This window comes from Tachysurus fulvidraco, chromosome 19 (genome assembly GCF_022655615.1).
Source record: "Tachysurus fulvidraco isolate hzauxx_2018 chromosome 19, HZAU_PFXX_2.0, whole genome shotgun sequence".
Taxonomy (NCBI): domain Eukaryota; kingdom Metazoa; phylum Chordata; class Actinopteri; order Siluriformes; family Bagridae; genus Tachysurus; species Tachysurus fulvidraco.
Genome location: NC_062536.1, coordinates 10043560 through 10063548, shown reverse-complemented (window position 1 = coordinate 10063548; position 19989 = coordinate 10043560). Strand labels below are relative to the sequence as shown.

Sequence of the window (19989 nt, the reverse complement as noted above, 5' to 3'; positions counted from 1 at the left end):
ACCTCTTATACGAACTACCTCGGGTCACAGGGGTCATCGGGCATCAAGGCAGGATACACCCTGGACGGAGTGTCAACCCATCGCAGGGCACACACACATTCACCTACGCAATCACACACTACGGACAATTTTCCAGAGATGCCAATCAACCTACCATGCATGTCTTTGGACCGGGGGAGGAAACCGGAGTACCCGGAGGAAACCCCCGAGGCACGGGGAGAAAATGCAAACTCCACACACACAAGGCGGAGGCGGGAATCAAACCCCCAACCCTGGAGGTGTGAGGCAAACGTGCTAACCACTAAGCCACCGTGCCTCCCACGTGGAAAGAGCTAGTTTTAATGAGAGAGTTTCTCATATTAATGACAAACACTAACAATATTTAATTTCACCATGGTAGTTGGCAGAATTGGAGCAGAAAAAAGTCAACCACTGTGTATTAGGCTGTGATGTTTATGTAGTATATTGAAATAATTTTTAGAACATCTTATTTTATTTAATTTTATTTTTTTGTCCTTTTTTAGTTTTTGTAATGTTTTCATTTCAGTGACATTTATTAGCAAGAATGTATTTATGCTAATGTTTACTATAACAACAAATAATTATAAAGTTTTGAAAGATCTGCATTTTCTGAACTTTTTAGTGGTGGCAGGGTGGCTGGGCAGAAGCCTGGGCCAGCCCTAGGGATGAAGATGATGGATTGATAATTTCATATGTAAATGAAAGACACCACTTTTGGAATAAAAACCAACACAAGATCAACAGTTAATCAAATTTATTTCTAAGCATGCTCATCTCTGGAGCACCAAATTAAACTTGAACAAGACAAATAAATATATAAAGCAAATCAAGTCATGTACGTTTTTAGAAGCAGAGACAATGTATGCAATTTGGTATGCAATAAAAAGTAATGCAGTTTTTAAAAAAAAAATTACTTATTTTTTACATCTGTATTTATTGTGCCTATTTTACATACCCTAATGAGCTGTATTGCTCTTAACCGTGATTTTGTATGCAATATTCTTATTATTGCAGAATTAATACACCATGATGTGGTAAGCACTCCAAGTGTCTATGGAGAGAGAGAAAGACAGAGAGGGACATGGTGATTTAGTCTGTTTACTCATTCTGATCATTATTGTTGTCTTCCTTGGGTGCATCTTCAGGATTACAGCTTTCCTGTGGTTTTTCGAGGCCCTCTGTATTTTCCACAGGTTCTTCTGACTGAGGTTCCTCCTTTGGAGGACTTTTATTAGACGTTTCCCCATCCTCCTTTGCTGCAGGGGCTTCTGGTGTGTGTGTTTTTGGTGACTGAGTTGCAGCATCTGCTGTATCTTTCAGTAATGGTGTGGCTGGTGCAAGATCGGGTTCAGGTTCAAGTTCAGGTTGAGGTTCAGGTTCAGGTTCCGGAGCAGGTTCCTCTGCCTTTACGTCAGGAAAGGTCCGATCCGGATACAAGAGTTTCAGCTGCTCTTCAAAAAAACTCTCCAGGCTTGCACCAACATTGGACATCTCTGTGTCCTCCTAAAAAAAAAAAAAAAGCAAAGCACACACACAGAAGCAGCAGCCTTTATTTTTGTTGCATATACATTACAGCAATCTGAATTTTTTTCTTCGTATAGCCCAGCTTTAGAAGCCCATGATACAGTGCCCTTTTACCACTGCCCCACACAACCGTAATTATTCAAATTTATTATAACATCAACCACCTAAAATAACATCAAATAAGAAGTATAATCATACCTTGTGGAAAGTAGCACAGTTTTTAAAAATAAGCCTCATGTCTGCCACAAAGTCCTCTGTACTTCTGTAACTGGGACTCTCCTTGACCTCCAGTTTGCTTCTCACTTTAGACAGGTCCATTGGGGTTTTTATAATCTCGTTGTATTCTGGCATGGACTGCACATTACAAAGACGTTAAAGTTTGTTACCAAACACTTTTCACAGCGTTATCAGTTGAACAGTAGAACATTTTGTTGCATCCTCCATGTGTACCTGCACACATCAGAGTAGGGCTAAACTTACAGAGGGTGTTACAGGATCTTGGAAATCGGTACTGAGTTCGTTGCAGTAGATGCGGAGTAACAGCCGTTCACACTTCTGTTGGAAAAGAATAAATGCAAATTCAGTGAAGAAAAGAGCAGCAAATATAGACTACAAAACACGCTCGATATTTAATTAGAAATCAATATAAAATATCAGGTCATACTCGTCTATCCTCAGGCGTGAAGGTAACTGAATCCGGATCCGGTTTCACGTTTTTTGGCTCCCCGCCACCATCAATGTCATATTCCATTTCAGGGGAGTTAAGGTCGCGGCAGAATGTACAATACCATTCACCACTGCAGACAAAATATCACAGGCAGTCAATGAACCATGCTTTCTAAATATAGTCTTAAAGCAATATTTGGTTTGTAATGCAAAGCCTGACAACAAAAAACTGTAAGGAATTCATGTCACATCCAATTATTCTGATCATTTTTTTATTAGTGCCCTTTCGAAAATAGGACAAAATAAAAAATTAATTTTTGATATCTATTCTATTGACCTCAATCCTGGTAGACTACAGACACATTTGGAGAAAAGCAGTGATGTGCTGGGAATTCAGTGTAGCTGACTGCATTTCAGACTGGCTTACAAACAGTACTTACTAAAGCTGAGGAAAATATGATAGATTATGGTGCTATGATCTAAAATAATCAATCATCATGACAAATAATGTCAAGATGCTTTTTCTTATCATATATATCATGGTTAATTACATACTGATAGCTCAGGGTTTTTTTTCCTGCATTGTGTCCCTCTGTTTTTTTAATAAATACGTGTTTATTTTAAAACAAAAAGAATTGCCATTTGCTTGCGATCACACTTGAAACAGATCACTGCATTTCACATGAATTTCTTTAATGAACACAGCTCAACACGAGATAGATTCTTGAAACAGAGATATTACCTATACTAATTTTGGGCCCAGACTAAAATTTCTAAAATTAAAGTTTGAATTTCATAGATTGCACAAGTGTTCACCTGTATAGCCTGAAAATATGTGAAAAAGCACACTTTAGCTAACTGTTGCTGGTGATTTGTTTAACCCTTTAAACTGATTTATGCTAAATTTGTTTAGCACAGCAAAATCAAATCTGCTTACCTTGGTGATGCATTGAGAGTAGGAATATGACAGCTGAGATGGAAGACTTTGGGACATTTATCGCAGCAAAGTAACTCTCCTCCATTCTGGCACACAGCACACCAGTCCTCATTGGGGTCCTCATCAAGTTCGGGGCTTTTCTCTGTCTGCTGCTCTTCTGTGGGAGGTGACCCCTGCTGTTGGTTCTGAGACTGCACGCCTGTGCTATCAGGAAGACTAGCTTTGGTAGTCGTCTGGACCTGACACAACAAGCACAAAGGTGTGGAGAATCATCAAACATACGTAACCTTTTAGATGCAAGCCATGCACTGAATAAGTGCCGTCATATACAACATAGATACTTACAAAGCGAACTTCGTCATCATCCTCAGGCTCATCCTTGATGACTATGACAGGCCCTGGAGATGACTTTCTCCTTCTTTTTGATGTGAGGCTTGATTGCCCACTCACTGGAGGCTCTGAACGCTTCCAGGGACCAGCACTAATGTTGAAAAAAAAGGAATGCAAGGACATAAAGGACCGGACAAGCAGAGAGAAAGATTTAAAGTGTTTGAGGAAGACAGACAGTGTGTATAGTGCAACAGTACCCTGTCCGTGCTTCTGATGAGGTAGGAGCAGACATAGGAGAAATCTGTCTTAGTGGTGCTAGAAACAAAAAAGAGAAAGAGCAAACCTGCGTGTTATTAAATGACAAGAATATTTATTCATTTGCATTCTGTTTTAAAAAAAAAGTCAATTCAAAAGTCATAAATCTCTGAAAAGCCTTTTCACATTTCATGGCCACCCATAAAAATCTGGCCAAAACAGTAATATTTCAATCAAAAAGAGTTGAGTAAAAAAAAATAAAAGAATTTTTTTACTCAAAATATACTCTAGCATTGTAGGATTAATAACGCAAATGTGAATAAATCCCATCACTAGGATAGAAAACTGAGAAAGTTAACACAGTAAATACAGTGATAAGTAACAGGCAAAGGAAAATTTGTGGCACATATGCACATATATGATGTTTGTTTTCATTCTTTGATTTAAAAGTTGTGTGATGTGATGCAGAATTGTTTGCCTGTAAACATCTGTGTTGTGTATCCAAAAGGTGTTGTGTGACCAAGCTTAAAATAACAACCTGAGCCTAAATTTCATGTTTCCTATTTACAGATGTTTGTGATCATACACACCACTTTTATCTGGCACAGTAGGGGGCAAAGTGTGAATAAAACTAGCTCTGGGGCCAGACACCGACATGGAAGCAGCAGGGTCATTTCTCCTGCTGAGGTATGTGGCATCCATCATGTTCCTCTGCTAAAGGAGAAGACATTGCAAAATGAAAATGATTATCCTCTCACTTTTGCCCAATTTACCCAGAACCCCAACAGTCATACCTACCTGCATATAAGAAGCCTGAGATGTGAGAGGACCAGAGTTGTGATGAGGTGCATTCTGGGTGTAGCGAGAGGGTCCTTGCAGCAATTCCATTGGTTTGGGAGGGAAGTTAGAACTGTTGATGAGACCCCTCAAAGTCTGAAAAAATAAATGCATGGTTTAGCCTTACACAGCATTTTAAATGAATATTTATATACTGCAATTAAGAAATTAATTACACTGCACAACATAAAAAAGCAAACAAAAGCTTATAGTCTCATCATTAGTTTAAGTATTAGAGTATTGGAGCTTTCTCACACCTTTACCTGTTGTGGGATGCCAGAGTTCTGGATGAGAGTTGGGGGACTTCTCGTATTAATGTGCGGGTTGCCATACCTCCAAGCCTGCTGGGGCATGCCAGTTAAATTCTGGGAAGGTGACCCTCCCTGCATTGGACGAGTGGGTTGCCCTGGATGGCGCATCCCCCAAGACCAGTGATTGGGAGATACGTGTCGATTTGGCTGCTGAGCAAGTTTCTCCACCTGCATTTGCAGCTGGGCCAGTGTACTCTGCCTGGGCTGCTGAGCCTGAGAACCAGTCAGGGCCATAGGGGGCCCATCGCCTCTGGGGCCAGGGTTCATCTGCTGGAAAGGAAACGGCTGGGGGCCACTCGGCTGCCGAGCTGAACTTTTCTCTACCACCAGAGAACCTGAAAGAAATGCATGCAATTGCTCGGGCTTACTTTTAGGATTATAATGGCAAATATAAGCAACTACATACTGAACATACTAATGGATACCATATGCAATGTTGCAACTTTTTCCGTAAAATTCCTTCAGTTTAAACACAAAAGTAGTTCGTATGGTTCCTGATTAGGTCCATAATGCAGGAGCTAATCAGTCAAACTGTCAAAGACTGATTAACTGTAAAGGAAGTTTGATTACAGTCACCATGATACCACAAAGTTTGCCATGAGAACTGATCTCAGTCTTACCAAGGTCAACATTTGAAGCCCAAAAAGCAGCCCGGCACTGGAAGCGAACTGAACTCTGAGGAACGTATGAGGTATTGCACTTTGCTCGGAGAAGGTACTGGATTTGATACAAGATCTGAGAACAGAAAAATTATTTCTCCATCAGCAACCTCACAATGAGAAAATCAACAGAGTATTCATGTCTGACTGAGGAGGAAAACTCTTACCAGCCGTTTACAGTACAGAAGTGCAGTGCCACTGTTACTGGCCGTCGCCCATTTTGTGAAGCCAATCACATGATCAAGATGCTTGGTGAGGGTGGAGATGTCTTCCTGCTGTTTCTTCAGCACCATTTCATGGTCCTTTGTCAGTGCCTAAATGGATAAAATGATTGAATAAACATTGTAACTCCTGTTAAATTAATATTCAAACTGTATTAAACCTGTGTCTACCTCATCTGTAGCATGTGTGTTTACCACAAACAAAAAAAAACCTTTTAAATCAGTTTTAAATATTAAATAAATTGTGGGGCAATCACTCATTTCGGCCAAAATGCCTTTTATTGAGCCTTTAAATTAATACTTCAAATCAGCTGTAAGTCATAATATAAATAATATATTTATGCCAGTATGGTTGGCCCTGGGTTCCTCCTAATGCAAGACCATGCTAGACCTCATGTCACTGGAGTGTGTCAGCAGTTCCTGCAAGACGAAAGCATTGATGCTATGGACTGGCCCGCCCGTTCCCCAGACCTGAATCCAATTGAGCACATCATATCTCACTCCATCCACCAATGCCACATTGCACCACAGACTGTCTAGGGGTTGGCGGATGCTTTAGTCCAGGTCTGGGAGGAGATCCCCCAGGAGATCCTCATCAGGAGCATGCCCAGGCGTTGTTGGGAGGCCATACAGGCACGTGGCGGCCACACACACACTACTGAGCCTCATTTTGACTTGTTTTAAGGACATTACAAAGTTGGACCCTTTATTTTTTTTGAGCAGTGTAATATATATATATATATATATATATATATATATATATATATATAAAACACACACATACACGTGTCATAAATTACTTCAAAAATTATTTTGCTAGTACCTCCAGCTGGTTGATTAAGATCTTCCCTTTTCTGTTTATTTCCATAATTAGATTGCAGATGGCCTTTTTAATCTCATTGGTGACAGTCTTGCGGTTTTCATCCACTTGCTGAAGACTGTAAAAAAAGGAAAATAAACACTAAGTAAGACTGATCTTACAAGAGAAACACTGCATCACTTCACTACACATGGTTGTATTCCGGAAATGTACTTAACCCATTATTTATAGTGTCGGACACATCCCCGATGGCCTTCCGTTTTTCCTGAAGTTGACCCGTCATCTTCTCTAGGTGTTCCCTGTGGTTCCTATATGCATCCTCCAGAAACTGGTAGCTTCAAGGTGAAGCAAGTCAACAGGGTCAGGTTTTTTTTAAAAATATATATCACTTTGTAAATGCTATCACTGAAGAAACAAGGAATTCTGGAGTAATTACTTATGGTCCTTGTGTTTGAGTAACTGACAATCTCTGCAGGTGAGACGATCACAAGTTTCACAAAACAACTTCAGAGGCTCTTGCTTGTGGACCTCACAGAAAACTGGTTTTTGTGTGGAAGCACCCATTGCTTCTGTTAATGACAAAAGAAAACAAACTGTAATCATTATCTTAAAAATTACATGTGTATAGGGGTCTGGGAAAACCTGCTGAACTGTGATGCGGCTAAATTCAAGGAAACAAACAAAAACATGAGAGAAAAGGGGAATTTGTTTTTCCTCAGCCAAGATCATTGTTTTCAACGACAAGAAAGCAACACTATATTTCACCAGAATTGCAAAGCCATATTTTTACTTACTTTTTAATCTTGCCTAAACTGTCTGCTACAACATTACTTATGGGATTTTGATTGGAAAAGGTTGAATAGTACTGCAATGCAGTAAAACAGGGGCTTTTTACACCTGGTCACTTCATGCGTTTTCTGTGATCCAATAGCTATCCGATCGTAAAAAGACCAGGTCTAAATGCCCTCCGAAACGTTTTCGAGACAGATATAAATCCGATCGTTCAAACCACTTCAGGAGGTGGTCTGGGACACATTTCAGATGAAACTGGACAGGTGTAAATGCTTGTGGTTGTTCAAGCCACATACGTCAGCACTATACTCCTCCCAAATGGAAGTGATCTTTTACCCAGGTGTCTCGTTGGGTCTTAAAACGCACTGCTGCCACCAGCGAAAATGCAGGAAACAGTAAATGCCGTTTTTTGTAGCATAACCGTCATAAATTTTTTCGTCTTCTTTTTGATTGCATTCTGAAAACCACATACACCAAAGCATGTTCCATTTCAATAACCCCGGAAATGAGGTAAAATATATTTGCATTTTGGGCGGGAGTAGAAAGATCGGATTGGTATCCGATTCGCCAAGACGCATTTAAGTGGCCTAATGTAAATGGAACAGTTTTAACAAATCAGATAGCTATCGGATCGGAGAAAACATATGAAGTGACCAGGTGTAAAAAGGCCCACAGACACAGGCCTCATCAGATCAGTTTGTAGAAAGAGACCAGCTGTACACAAGTATTTTGTAATGTAATCTTAGTTTTTTAAAGAAAAAAAGAAAAAAATATTTAAATAAAAGGACATTGTGTAGTTTCTGAACTATATAGAATATAATACAAGAGAAAAAGCAAAACGTCAAAATCTGACCATGTGATGCAATAAGCGGAGTCAAGTCTTTAAGTTCAAGAGAGATTTAAAAAATAAATAAATAAAGTAACAGTCAACTCTGGGCTGGTAGCACCATCCTGCTTTATTCCTGGAATAAAGTACAGTTCAACTTCTTCATTTTCATAATGTTATTCTCTTCATGCACTTATTCAATTCTGCATTTATGAAGACATTTCTGTTACCTGAAGACATCTCCTCCATTTGCCTGATGGTATGGTCTCTAGTGAACTTTACACGCTGGTGAGCCTCGATGCAGGTGACACACAGGAACTCCACGCACTCCACACAGAAACCGGTTGCCTCGGTGTTGTCGTCACAGCTCATACACAGCTGAACGCAAAAACAGGACGAATGAACCATTAGCAGGTAAAGCAATACAAAAAGAACATAGGAGTTTTTGAGGTGCTACAGTGGAACATTACTGCACTTCTGTCTGCACAGGAGGAAAAAAAAAGCTTGCGCTGAAGTCTGAGAGGTTTTTTCATGTGATGAGGTTACACTCTTATCATTTCTTAAATCACACAACAGAACTATCTGCTTTTTATAAATGCTTTTCATTCAGCTGGACATGAAAACCTGATGATCCTTACCCAGGGAAGGCTCATTCAAAGAAATATACATCTGAAAAAACACACAATGTAAAGTAAACTCCTAAATTGAACATTTGTAATAAGTATACTGGGTTTAAAAAAGGGGGGTCTGGCCATTTAGATGCAGAACCACTCTGTTAGCCACCTTGCTCTGAAAGTTGTACTTGCTTTGGTAAGCCAAGACGACTGTGGAGTTACAGAAGTTTTTCTTAACCTGCCATCATATATATTGAAAGGACACCTTAGACAGACAGTTCTATTGGTCTCACTCGTCTCAAAACTTTATATGATAGCAAAGGTAATGTGTATTTACAATCAACTGAAACAAAGACCTTTGTTCACTATATTTACTGAACCAGTAAAGGAATAAAAGGAGATGCATCATGTAGCAATTTATGACATGCAGCATGCAATCATGATGTAACTGACTGGTGTACGATCAAGCGTTAAACTTTTAAAACAGTACTAGGGAAGATTATTGGAGAAGTATTGTCTCTCTATAACCTTCATATTACGTACCATTACGTACATTAACCCTATCTGTGCTGTGTTTTGTTAAGCTGGGATGTTAAAAATGGATTACGATTTACAGACAATAGTGAATTAGATGTGTCTGAGTAACGTGAGAAAAAAATAGTTTGAGAAAAAAAAACAAATTCACACAATGAAAATTACCCGTTTCTTCACAGAAAAGCATGACGGCGTTCTGATGTTCACAAATAAAAAGATTGCAGTGAGATAGCTGTGGATGGTCTCATGTGGATAACCTGTTAGAACGGGCATAAGCTGTTCTCAGTAAGTTCAAAGTCTCATCCATTCCTCAGTGAATAAGTTACTATAGATACTATAGAGTCTGATAGAATCATGTTGTTTGGCTTGTTATAAACATTAGATATTGATATTTCTCATGCCAGATGTTTATTTTTTTCTAACCATGTATTTTATTTATCAAATGCTTGAAAACAAGGTTCATGTGATAGACAATACAGTGTTCCACCAAGACATTTGATTGCATTTCTTTGCCTGATGTAGCCAATGATCATTAAATATACTATAAAGCAAGGTGCTGAAGTACTTACTATCTTTGAATGACTTATCTTAGGATTTCGAGGACCATTCAAACATTAAGGAACTCAAACAACCTTAATCGTGTGGATCCTTTCGACACACCCAGCTCTGATTTTACAGCATTAAGTGACTCAATCACACTTCCGTAAACTAAAAGAGAAGGAGTTCACATGAGAGTCTGGTTTCTCTCAAAGTTTGTCTCTCATGTCATCTAAAGGGAGCTTTTCCTCGTCACACTTAGGGTTTGTGTATCAAAAATTTGATATACTGATTGACAGACTTAATATACTTTCAAATATAATGTATTTCTTTGATGCAAAGCTGAATTTTCATCAGCCATTACCTCGAATTACACCAGTCTTCAGTGTAAAATAATCTGTCAAAAAAGTTGTTGTACTCCTCATAACTGTTTTATAAACTGTTATAAATTATTTCAGGATTCCTTGCTTTATAAAAGTTACATTTTAAAATGTAATAATATTTCACAATATATATATTTTTTTATCATGCTCAAAGTTTCAGATACTGCTTTCAAAAACAAACAATTGTAATGTGTCCAAACCTTTGAATAAACTAGGTTATAGTTTGTTTTAGCAAGCATGCTGATTGAGGAGTATTTATTTATCTTGCCTATTTCTATTCATTTCCATCAATAGTAAAATGTGTTTTATTCTAAAAAAAAATTCCAATTACTCAACTAATAATTTATATATCTGAGCATAGAATTGCATAAGTGCTTTTCAAGCTTTTTTCCAATTTTATTCTATAGAACTATGCCACACACACCATCTCATGTGTGGATACATTTCACCTCATCCGATGTTGTGAAAATGTCTTTTTTAGATTTTTAGATTGCATCCATGTCAGCTTATGTCAAAACAAAATGTTTATATTTAAGTTTGTATGCAATACAGTTTAAATAATTTCAAATTAATTTACAGAAATACCCATACATTCCTGGTAAGTTTCCAACTTGGAATATTTACAATATTCCCCAAATGAAGTTCCCTTGGAAAGTTTCTAAAAATGTAAAGGTTCAGCCTTTTCCACCCCTAGTCACTCTTGCTTCTGGCTTGCATGTTAGGGAACTAGAACAACACATGGCGTTCTGTAAAGCTGCTTTGTGACCAAGTCTATTGTTGAAAGAAGTATATTAATGAAACTGAACTAAACTGAATGTCTAACCCTATGTCTAGATGACAGAAAAAAAAGAATGGTGGAATACAAGGTGATCTTATTACAGGCCATGATGTTATTTACTCTTTAGAACTGTTTCTAATCTCAGCGACATCAGAGATTTGTACCTGACTCGTCTTCTCCACGGTGCTGCTTGGCACCTCCATAGTGTCCTTGGCAAAGAAGTTATCCAAGACCTCGACTTCCATACACTCCTGATGACAAACCGGGCATCGGATCACGTTTACTGCTGAATGCAAACAGAGCACATCAGTCCTCTTACTGTAACATGGATATGACAACAGCTTTATTACAGTGAATGGAAATATGGGAATATATTGGCTGTCCACTGAGATCCTGTCTGAAACTAGCAAATACTGCGTTACGCTTAAATAAGTTAGTAGGTACATATATGAAAGTGTGCATAATGCCTTTAAATTAAATTGCAGTTGGATTATTATTTAATCAACCCTATTTTCAGTCAGGTTTATTAAATGAGATTAAATTATGGGTTTCTTTGCACCATTGTCACTACTTTATTTGTAGCCATCTGTCAAATTTTGTCTAATCCCATACTGTTCTCCCACTGGTGGCTTTTTACACTCTAGGTTTACATTGAATAGTTTTCAGCCTAATTTTGCTATCACATGTAAAAACTGGACATTGTTAAAAAAATTATTTGAGACTGGTGTTCTATAAAACAAAGTGAGTACAGTTCCAGCAGTGACAAAAATTTTTGTATTAAAATCTCATTGTGAGCACTACAATACTTGTCCTATAGTCACCAAGGAGAGGAGGGTATGGGATTGCACAAAACAAACCGGACAGATACAGATAAATAAAATTGTGAAAGTTACAGAAACGGTCAAATCATATTCTCATTACATGAAACATGTTAACGTATGTTTCTGATTATGTAAACCCTGTTTTCTGTGCAACCACGATCTTTAATGGCAGTTCTTTTGTTAGAGGATTGTCATCATAATTATAATCGTCATCATCATTTAATCAAAAAATATAAGATATATCTCAAACTTTCATGTGTCTTTGTTCACGACGGCATTTGATCTGCCACTGATGAACACATTGCCTTATGTATTTTAAGATCAGGTATCTCAAATCACAACCAAATAATTTATCTACAATAGTTTTTTTTTTGTCTGTGAACACATAATAATTAAAGCTGTGTATAATAAACCAGGTGAAAGACCAGAGCTTAGTGGTTTCTGTTCAAGATGATTTAACAACATTTTTTTTCTTTCAAAACTCATACAAAGTAAACAAAGGTTCAGTGCACACTGGACCACAGCTGGACATTCCAGCTGATCAATAAATAAAGAGAATAAACTGAGCCAATAAAACCCTGAATCTGGGTTGGTGTACTGAATAATGAGGATGATGTGAAGGTGACCATACATGGCTTGCCTTGTCCATCAGACGGCATCTGGTGGTTGGTGCTCTGCTCTGTGTACGCCAGGTTCCTCGATGGAGAAGGAAGGCATCTTTTGCAAAAGGAGTGCAGACAGGGCAGCAGTTTGGGTTCCCTGCTGTGGAAGCTGAGCTTGCACAGGGGACAGATGTCCAGCAGGCCCAAGCTGCTCTCCTCTTTCGGCTTGGCCTCTTGGATCGGTTTGCTCTCCGCCTCGTTTTCCACGATAATCACGATATCGTCAGATTCTATCGGTTCCCCGTTTTCCTCCATGGTTTTAAAGCACAAAACGTCTCTGGATGTTCTAACTTCCTAATAACAGTAATGCACACGTACAACAATAAAAAACCGTCGTCAGCAATCGCATGCTGGTGGCATCATGGAAGCTTTCGGGTGTTTATAAAATGTATCGAATGTAACCGTTGTACATCGCTGCTAACTACTGCTTTACTGAAGGCACGTTTGTATTAACGACTAACGCTCTCATAGCTAAGTGCTAACAAGTAACACTGGAAATACAACTAGCTAAGTCCAATCGCGTTACCGTGACAGCGAGCTAGCAAGCTAAACGTTAACTATTAAACAAAAAATATACATATACACATATATACATATACAGAAGAAATTCGTTTTCGACGAAACACACTATTACAAACAATATATTCCGGCTATTAGTGTTCAGTGTTTACAAACACTGCATCCAACACAAAGCTTTTGTAGAAATGTAACTAGCTCTGAGATTGTGTTTATCGCTCGGTAGCTAACGAACAGATGGACAGGCATTCAAATACAATTCCTTACTTCCTACCTAAGTGCACTACGCTGTATAAGATCCTGCCGCGTATAGCGCCTACCTAGTGCAGTTGGTATTAAAATTGAATGTATTTGAGACGCAACCGATGTAACGAGGCCGCGGAAATGACTACGGTAAGCGTGACGTGTCAAATTTACTCCGCGTTTGTTTTCCGCGTTTCTGGACACTCCTTCACCCAGAGGCTGGACTTGCTACATCTAGAGGGAGAACACCAAATTTGAAAACTTCCGGTTGGTGTTTTTTTATTTATTTATTTTTTTTTATTTTACACATAGCTAATAAACATTACTGACTACTACAACTAACTGATATTAGTATTAATAATCAGGTATATACTTAATGATGTATATTTTGATATATACCTAATGATGCATAAGAATAAACACAGTCTCTCGACTCACAAAGCAATTATAACAATTTAAAAGACTTGCTTGTAGCTTCCTGATTGTCCTGGAAAGACTTTGTACATGACTGCAAGTTTACTTTGCATTAGTGAAGATTGGTTTACAGTGAATTATATGGGTTATTGGATCACCTTTTATTGGATCACTACCAAAACATTTACACATTAACGTTTATTTTGAATAGCATTGACCTAAGTGTGACCTCTACACACCCGAGATCAGAAAGATTACATTTTGTGATTCATCGCAGAAAAGGAAATATCAGCTCTGCACAGGGGTCAATGCTCATGACCAGAAAGCGTTACTGGTTAACCTGCTTGTGGTGTTCCTTGTAGAGCTGTCAATACGAAGTCTAGCTCTTTATTGTCTGATTTGGAAATACAGTGGTTCTTGTGACTATCTGTTTTAAAGAAATGGAGCTGACAGCTGAGAATCATTCTGTCACTATGAGTAATGGGTTGAAAATCCCTCTAATTGGTATAGGGACTTATGGAGACCCTGGGACAGTAAGTGGCTGTTAACTAATTTCTTCATTCATGTTCTTGTGCTTTATCCGTTTTGGCTTTTTATTATTATTATTTTAATTATTGTTATTTTTATTTTATCTTATCTTTTTATTTTATTTATTTATTTATTTATTTTTATAGACTCCAAAAGGAACCACATATAACGCAGTCAAGCTGGCCATAGAGGTTGGATACAGGCATATCGATGGAGCCTTGGTGTATTTCAATGAGCATGAAGTGGGCCAAGCCATCCGAGACAAAATTGCGGAAGGAATAGTGAAAAGAGAGGACATTTTCTACTGTGGAAAGGTAAAGGACAAATATCTTTTTTCTTAGCTAGAACCACTCGTTGCTGATTTGAATCGATGCAGCAAAATCAGGTGTTAGGACTACGTCGTCAGTGAAACGCTGTGCAAAGGTGAAAAGCACTTCTAATATTTGTACTTTGATAAACACTGGACGGTATTCAGGCTGACTTTGCTATTGCAGGATCAATCGTACATCGTAAAGGATCTTCTTTGGTCGTGATTTGAAATGAGTGGTCTATGAATGCAAAAAGTGACATTCTCAGAAAGAGGCTAATTTAGTTAAAAAGAGAGCCGAAAAATTGTGATTTAGGATTGCTCAAAACTCACAGGATATATACAGATAGTAACGGTGATGGCGACAGTTAAGGGAAACATACTGCAGTTAAAACAAGAACAGAAGAGGTTTGTTGAATTGCAGCAGAAAGCAGAATGTCTGTGTAATGTGTCATCACACTTATTTCTCATATCGCATCATGGAAGGACAAAATACGAAGTAAAGGGTTAAATACGTCTTCCAGGGGTGTAGCTTGATGTAGCACACAAACGCTCATTCCACGGAGTGTATTTATTATCATACTTGTCCAGTTGAAGACCTTAGAACGACTGTAGACCCAGTACTGTATGTATGACACAGTATGGCACAACATATGAGGTAACTATGTTCATTATGCAATTTGACATGAAGACCACGTGTTCTCTATCTGGGAACATCTCGTGTTGTGTGACAAGTTCTAACAGTAAAATGCTACCGGTATCGCACAGTGTAAAACCCGGCTTTACTACAGAGTCATTTAGTAACTAAAGATGGCTACAAGAAGGCTAATACAATTCCCTTTTGCTTGGCTACTAATACGAGTGTCAGATGAATAAGCATGTTGTATTCATACATTTAAATTATTTGTATTTTCTTAATATGTTTCACATTTTCATCTGCATGCATTATTTATTCATAAATAATGGGCATTGTTCATTATTAAATTATTGAAAAAACTAAATACAGATGTTTTGCAGCTGTGTTCATTAATGCAAAAAAGTCAGAAATCAAGTCAAATGTTGCAAAATGAAAATCTATTCCAAATATATTTTCCACATATTTTATTGATATATTGAAAATACATTTTTTCAGTAAAAAATACATTTCTTATACTTTCATTTGAGACAAAAAAAAAATACATTTTTCATCTGTAAACATATGATACTGTAACCACTTGACTTTGAGCAAGGACTATTAGCCTCTTGCTTGTCTTATTGCATTTTACAGTTTATAGGAAATTTGAAGCAGTAGTACAAAATTTAATGTATCTTTGCTTATAGACTTTAATTTGTGTTCGATAAAGAAGTTTGACTTGATACCCCACTTTTAATTGATTTTGTCATATCTTTTCACTTCCACAAACTGAAAATCTGACCACTTTGTTTTGTTTCCCGTCCCAGTTATGGAACACGTTTCATCCTCCTGAGCTTGTGAGACCAGCATTGGAACGAACTCTCCAAGCTCTACAGCTGGACTATGTGGATCTCTACATCATTGAACTCCCAATAGCTTTTAAGGTTCTTCTAACCCTTCTCGCATCATCCACAATTTATTATAATGCAGAAAATCCACCAACAGAAATTCTGTTTGTATTTCAATTGAATTGCATATGTTTTATTGTAATGGCCCTAGCCAGGAGATACGTTCTATCCAAAAGACGAGAATGGGAAATGTATCTACCATGAGTCAGACCTCTGTGCCACATGGGAGGTATGTGGATATGCGAATGTGCTACTTAGATAAGATTAGATTTTAAGTGAGATGTTTTAACCTTTGTGTTCTGTTCAGTGCTTAGCAATGCTGCATCCTCCAAAAACCCAGATTTATTTTATCAGCAGTAATACATACAGTATGAGACAGGCCAGGCTGATATTGTTAGGACCATTAATAAACTCTCTCAGCTTTGACCAGGTGTGGAGGAGGGTAAATGTGTAATGGAGAGAATGTGACAGAGACTAAAATGACCTAAGATTTACAAACACCAAGTTGAAACTTTTCTACTTTTTTTTTAATGACCGTCCGCTTGAAACTACCTCATTAATCATCTTCATGTTTTTACTCAGAAGAGCAGGATCTAAAAATTCTGAGAATCATTTTCTAAAATATTAACGAAAAAAATGTGATGTGATAAACACAGGTTCAGAGATTTTTTTTTTTATTGTCATGTTTTGACTATGTTTACACATGGTAAAAATTTGACAAGAGTCATTCCGACCTGACCGAACACGTTCAAGGTTATGCACTATTTATTTGGCATGCAGAAAATAAAGTGCACATAAACAAAACATTTATAAGGCCTTTAAAAATGTGCAGTTTTCTCACCTGTTTTTCATATATCTTCCCCTTTTCAGGCATTAGAGGCCTGTAAAGATGCAGGGCTGGTAAAATCTCTCGGAGTGTCTAACTTCAATAAGCGGCAGCTGGAGCTGATCCTGAATAAGCCAGGTCTAAAATACAAACCTGTGTCGAATCAGGTAATCTTCTCCACAGCATGCTACATGTGGCAAATCAGTGGAAAACCTTTTCTTGTTCCTTTGTATTATTTTATACATTATACAGTTTGTTTTATTATGCTTTTTTAAATCATAGATTGAATGCCACCCATACTTCACTCAGCCTAAAATGATGGACTTTTGTAAGCAGAATGAAATTATCATTGTTGGATACAGTCCTCTAGGATCATCCAGAGATCCATCTTGGTATAAATTATTTCTTTACATTACATAATTTACATTAATTCATTTGGCAGAACCTTCTGGCAAGTGAGTCAAGAAGGATGGAAAGCAAAAGTAAAAAGGCAAAATATTTCCTTTTAAGAATTTCATACTTACGGTTACTTATCCACTATAGTTTCATGCGTTGGACAATAAGCAGGTTTATCATGGAAAAAGGTTGTGTAAATGTTTTTTTTTTTTTTTTAGACTTTTGTTAGACTTCTGGTATATGTTTCATTAATGCTGATTTATTTTGTACTTGCGTGCAAATGTTACATTTCAATCACCAGTAAATGACCAATTCTATATTAAAATGATCAGGGCAAAAGCTAATTTGCATTTAGTAGAACAAAAATGACATAATATGTGCCAGCATGCACACAGCCACACAAATTTCGACTAGGTTTTACAGAAGGTTTATTCAATCCGTACATGCCATAAAAGAAGATAAGCTACGGTGCTGCAAGATAATATAAATAATACAGTGCAACTAGAACATTTGTGAACTGCAATCAGATTGCGATCCTAAAAGTAATACAATGAAAACTAAATGATGGAAAAACAGATTTGATATTTATTTATTGAGCAAAATGATACAAAATGAAATATTTGTTAGATGTATATGAACCTCTACAAGAGGGGTGTCTAATCTGGCAGATTTTTCATTCCAGTCAAACATAAGCCACAAAGATTCCCCTCTTTAGTCAACGGATCCCTTCATAATGCTATGTAGCATATTCTGTATGTATGCTATTCTGTATGTCACACACCTGTGCCTGTTTGGAATGGAAACTTCCTCCCACCCCGGCCCTTTCTGGACAGGAATGGACACCCCTTACCTATCAGTATGGGGCAAATTGAAGGGGTCATTAAAGTCAGGTGTTTTATTCGAGCTGGGTGGCAAGCAGGTGTGAGTCTCTACTGTCTATATTTATATAAAATCACAGTCATTCATCCTAATTATATGCTATCTGTAGCATTCCATATTAATGTTTCTCTTTAAATAAATCTACACAAACTCAGTAACTCTCAGAGGATACAAATGTTTTTCTGAGGGAACTGGATGTTCACAAATAACATGTTTCTTGTGTTAGTGCTCCTATAAATGATTCAAAAAAGATTTCCTTCATGTCCAGCTTTGATCAGTGAGGCCCAGTGTACCAGTTTGTTGCTATTTGATATGAGTGGTTTAATAAAGATGTTTTTTTTCTGTGCTACAGGGTGAATTTAAAGTGTCCCCCTTTATTGGAGGACAAGATTCTGGTGTCCATCGCTAAAAAGTATAAGAAGACCACAGCGCAGGTTGTGCTTAGATTCAATGTTCAGCGAGGCGTAGTGGTCATTCCCAAGAGCTTCAGCCCAGAGCACATCAAGAAGAACTTTGAGGTTTGTGTACTCTCAGACATGAGTACTGTACAGTTGAGTTAAAAATCAGAATACACAAACTTGTTATAAGTAAAAAGACATACAGGCAACTCTGACATGCATATAGATGTTTCTTCATTAATAAAAGTAAACAATTTGGTTAAAGCTTATTTTAAAATTTAAAAGAGTTTAAAAAAGTTTAAAAAAGTCTAAATTATATTTCTGAATTAGATTCACCTGTCTCTATTTTGTTCAGCTTTTCCTGCTGTCTGGATTTGACTTTAATTTATTTTTAGAAGTTTTCTTTTTGAACCTTTAATGGTTTCTTTCTATTTCTGTACTGAGTTTGGTTTTCTTTGTCGACAATATCATCTCCCCACTTCAGTTCTGTGAAGGGTTAATTTGTTCTGATTGTGGTCTGGTCACTGCTGTTTTCTTGAGTTAACATAAATGTGTGTTGAAGGATTTAAAACATCAGGCACTTTAACGGGACCCACTCAAATACTTTAGCTATAGCATGTAATTCAGGGATTCAACTTTTGAACTTCAACTTAACTGTGGTGTCATTTTTTGTAATATGAATTAAATACTAAGAATAATATTTTGGAGTCATTTCTAAGAAACAATGGTGAAATTAAAACTTGATATTCAACTGTTTTGATGTGGAAGTTAGACAATGCTTGATATCCTGGTTCGAATCACTGCACTGGTTGCCATACAAAGAGTAATGTGGAAAAGTTCCAGAGACTGAATCGATGCAGATTGTCTCAGTATAATTAGCTGATAATTAGCTTTCTTATATTGTTCCTGGGGTGGAAATATGATGCACACCGATTGGCCAAGCTGTAATGTATTTCTCATTTATTTCTAGATATTTGATTTCTTTTTGACTAATGAAGAAATGAAAGCGATTGAAGGGCTTAACAAGAACATTCGCTTTGTGGAGCTTCTCATGCAAGTCATTAATACACACAGATATTACCGTATATTTATTTAGAAGATAGAAACTACTAATTATTTCTGTCTTTTCATAGGTGGAGTGATCATCCTGAATATCCATTCCATGAAGAATATTAAAGCAATTTTATATGTGCACCAAAATAAATAATAATGCACAAAATAAACATGACACTTTTTGTTATCAGTATACTCCTAGTTAATGTAATGATTAATACAGTATGCAAATAAAACATTTTATCACAAACATGACTCTTTTTGTTTATTCACTGATTTGAAGCTGGTTGTATTAACATATTGCAAATAACACATAGTATCATGTCACTGCACCAGGGTTATTTTGTGATCTTTGTGGAAATACCATGCAATAAAATAAA

At 37.3% G+C, this 19989-nt stretch overlaps 2 protein-coding genes across 9 annotated transcripts; one reads left to right on the top strand and one right to left on the bottom strand.

Annotated features, from left to right (window-relative positions):
• Window positions 1-760: 760 nt before the first annotated feature.
• trim24 (tripartite motif containing 24) lies at window positions 761-13292 on the bottom strand. Of its 7 annotated transcripts, none has more exons than XM_027151476.2 (18): window positions 12498-13292; window positions 11210-11331; window positions 8430-8577; window positions 7018-7150; window positions 6800-6916; window positions 6585-6699; window positions 5708-5854; window positions 5502-5616; window positions 4828-5216; window positions 4532-4666; window positions 4324-4447; window positions 3736-3793; window positions 3494-3629; window positions 3149-3387; window positions 2210-2342; window positions 2026-2100; window positions 1744-1899; window positions 761-1524 (listed from the first exon to the last, which is right to left on the bottom strand). In XM_027151476.2, the coding sequence occupies exons 1-18, from the start codon at window positions 12781-12783 to the stop codon at window positions 1120-1122; spliced, it is 3033 nt and encodes a 1010-aa protein (XP_027007277.1). In that variant the 5' UTR covers window positions 12784-13292; the 3' UTR covers window positions 761-1119. The 7 variants fall into 7 exon arrangements, with proteins under 7 accessions (XP_027007277.1, XP_027007279.1, XP_027007278.1 ...); XM_027151478.2 differs by having other exon boundaries at window positions 4324-4444; XM_027151477.2 differs by having other exon boundaries at window positions 11210-11328.
• Window positions 13293-13753: 461 nt separating this feature from the next.
• On the top strand, window positions 13754-19770 carry LOC113645710 (aldo-keto reductase family 1 member D1). Of its 2 annotated transcripts, XM_027151483.2 has the most exons (9): window positions 13756-14234; window positions 14376-14543; window positions 15977-16093; window positions 16209-16286; window positions 16928-17050; window positions 17166-17275; window positions 18511-18676; window positions 19527-19609; window positions 19690-19770. In XM_027151483.2, the coding sequence occupies exons 1-9, from the start codon at window positions 14142-14144 to the stop codon at window positions 19730-19732; spliced, it is 981 nt and encodes a 326-aa protein (XP_027007284.1). In that variant the 5' UTR covers window positions 13756-14141; the 3' UTR covers window positions 19733-19770. The 2 variants fall into 2 exon arrangements, with proteins under 2 accessions (XP_027007285.1, XP_027007284.1); XM_027151484.2 differs by lacking the exon at window positions 19527-19609 and having other exon boundaries at window positions 13754-14234.
• Window positions 19771-19989: the final 219 nt, after the last annotated feature.

Excerpts from the sequence above, each read along its gene's own strand:
- trim24 (XM_027151476.2), bottom strand. The coding sequence starts at position 12,783 with ATGGAGGAAAACGGGGAACCGATAGAATCTGACGATATCGTGATTATC. Across the intron at positions 3,794-4,323 it reads TACTGTGCCAGATAAAAGTG|CACCACTAAGACAGATTTCT; the intron begins GTGTGTATGATC and ends TTTTGTTTCTAG. Across the intron at positions 1,525-1,743 it reads ACTGTGCTACTTTCCACAAG|GAGGACACAGAGATGTCCAA; the intron begins GTATGATTATAC and ends TTTTTTTTTTAG.
- LOC113645710 (XM_027151483.2), top strand. The coding sequence starts at position 14,142 with ATGGAGCTGACAGCTGAGAATCATTCTGTCACTATGAGTAATGGGTTG. Across the intron at positions 16,287-16,927 it reads ACCTCTGTGCCACATGGGAG|GCATTAGAGGCCTGTAAAGA; the intron begins GTATGTGGATAT and ends TCCCCTTTTCAG. Across the intron at positions 17,051-17,165 it reads ACAAACCTGTGTCGAATCAG|ATTGAATGCCACCCATACTT; the intron begins GTAATCTTCTCC and ends TTTAAATCATAG.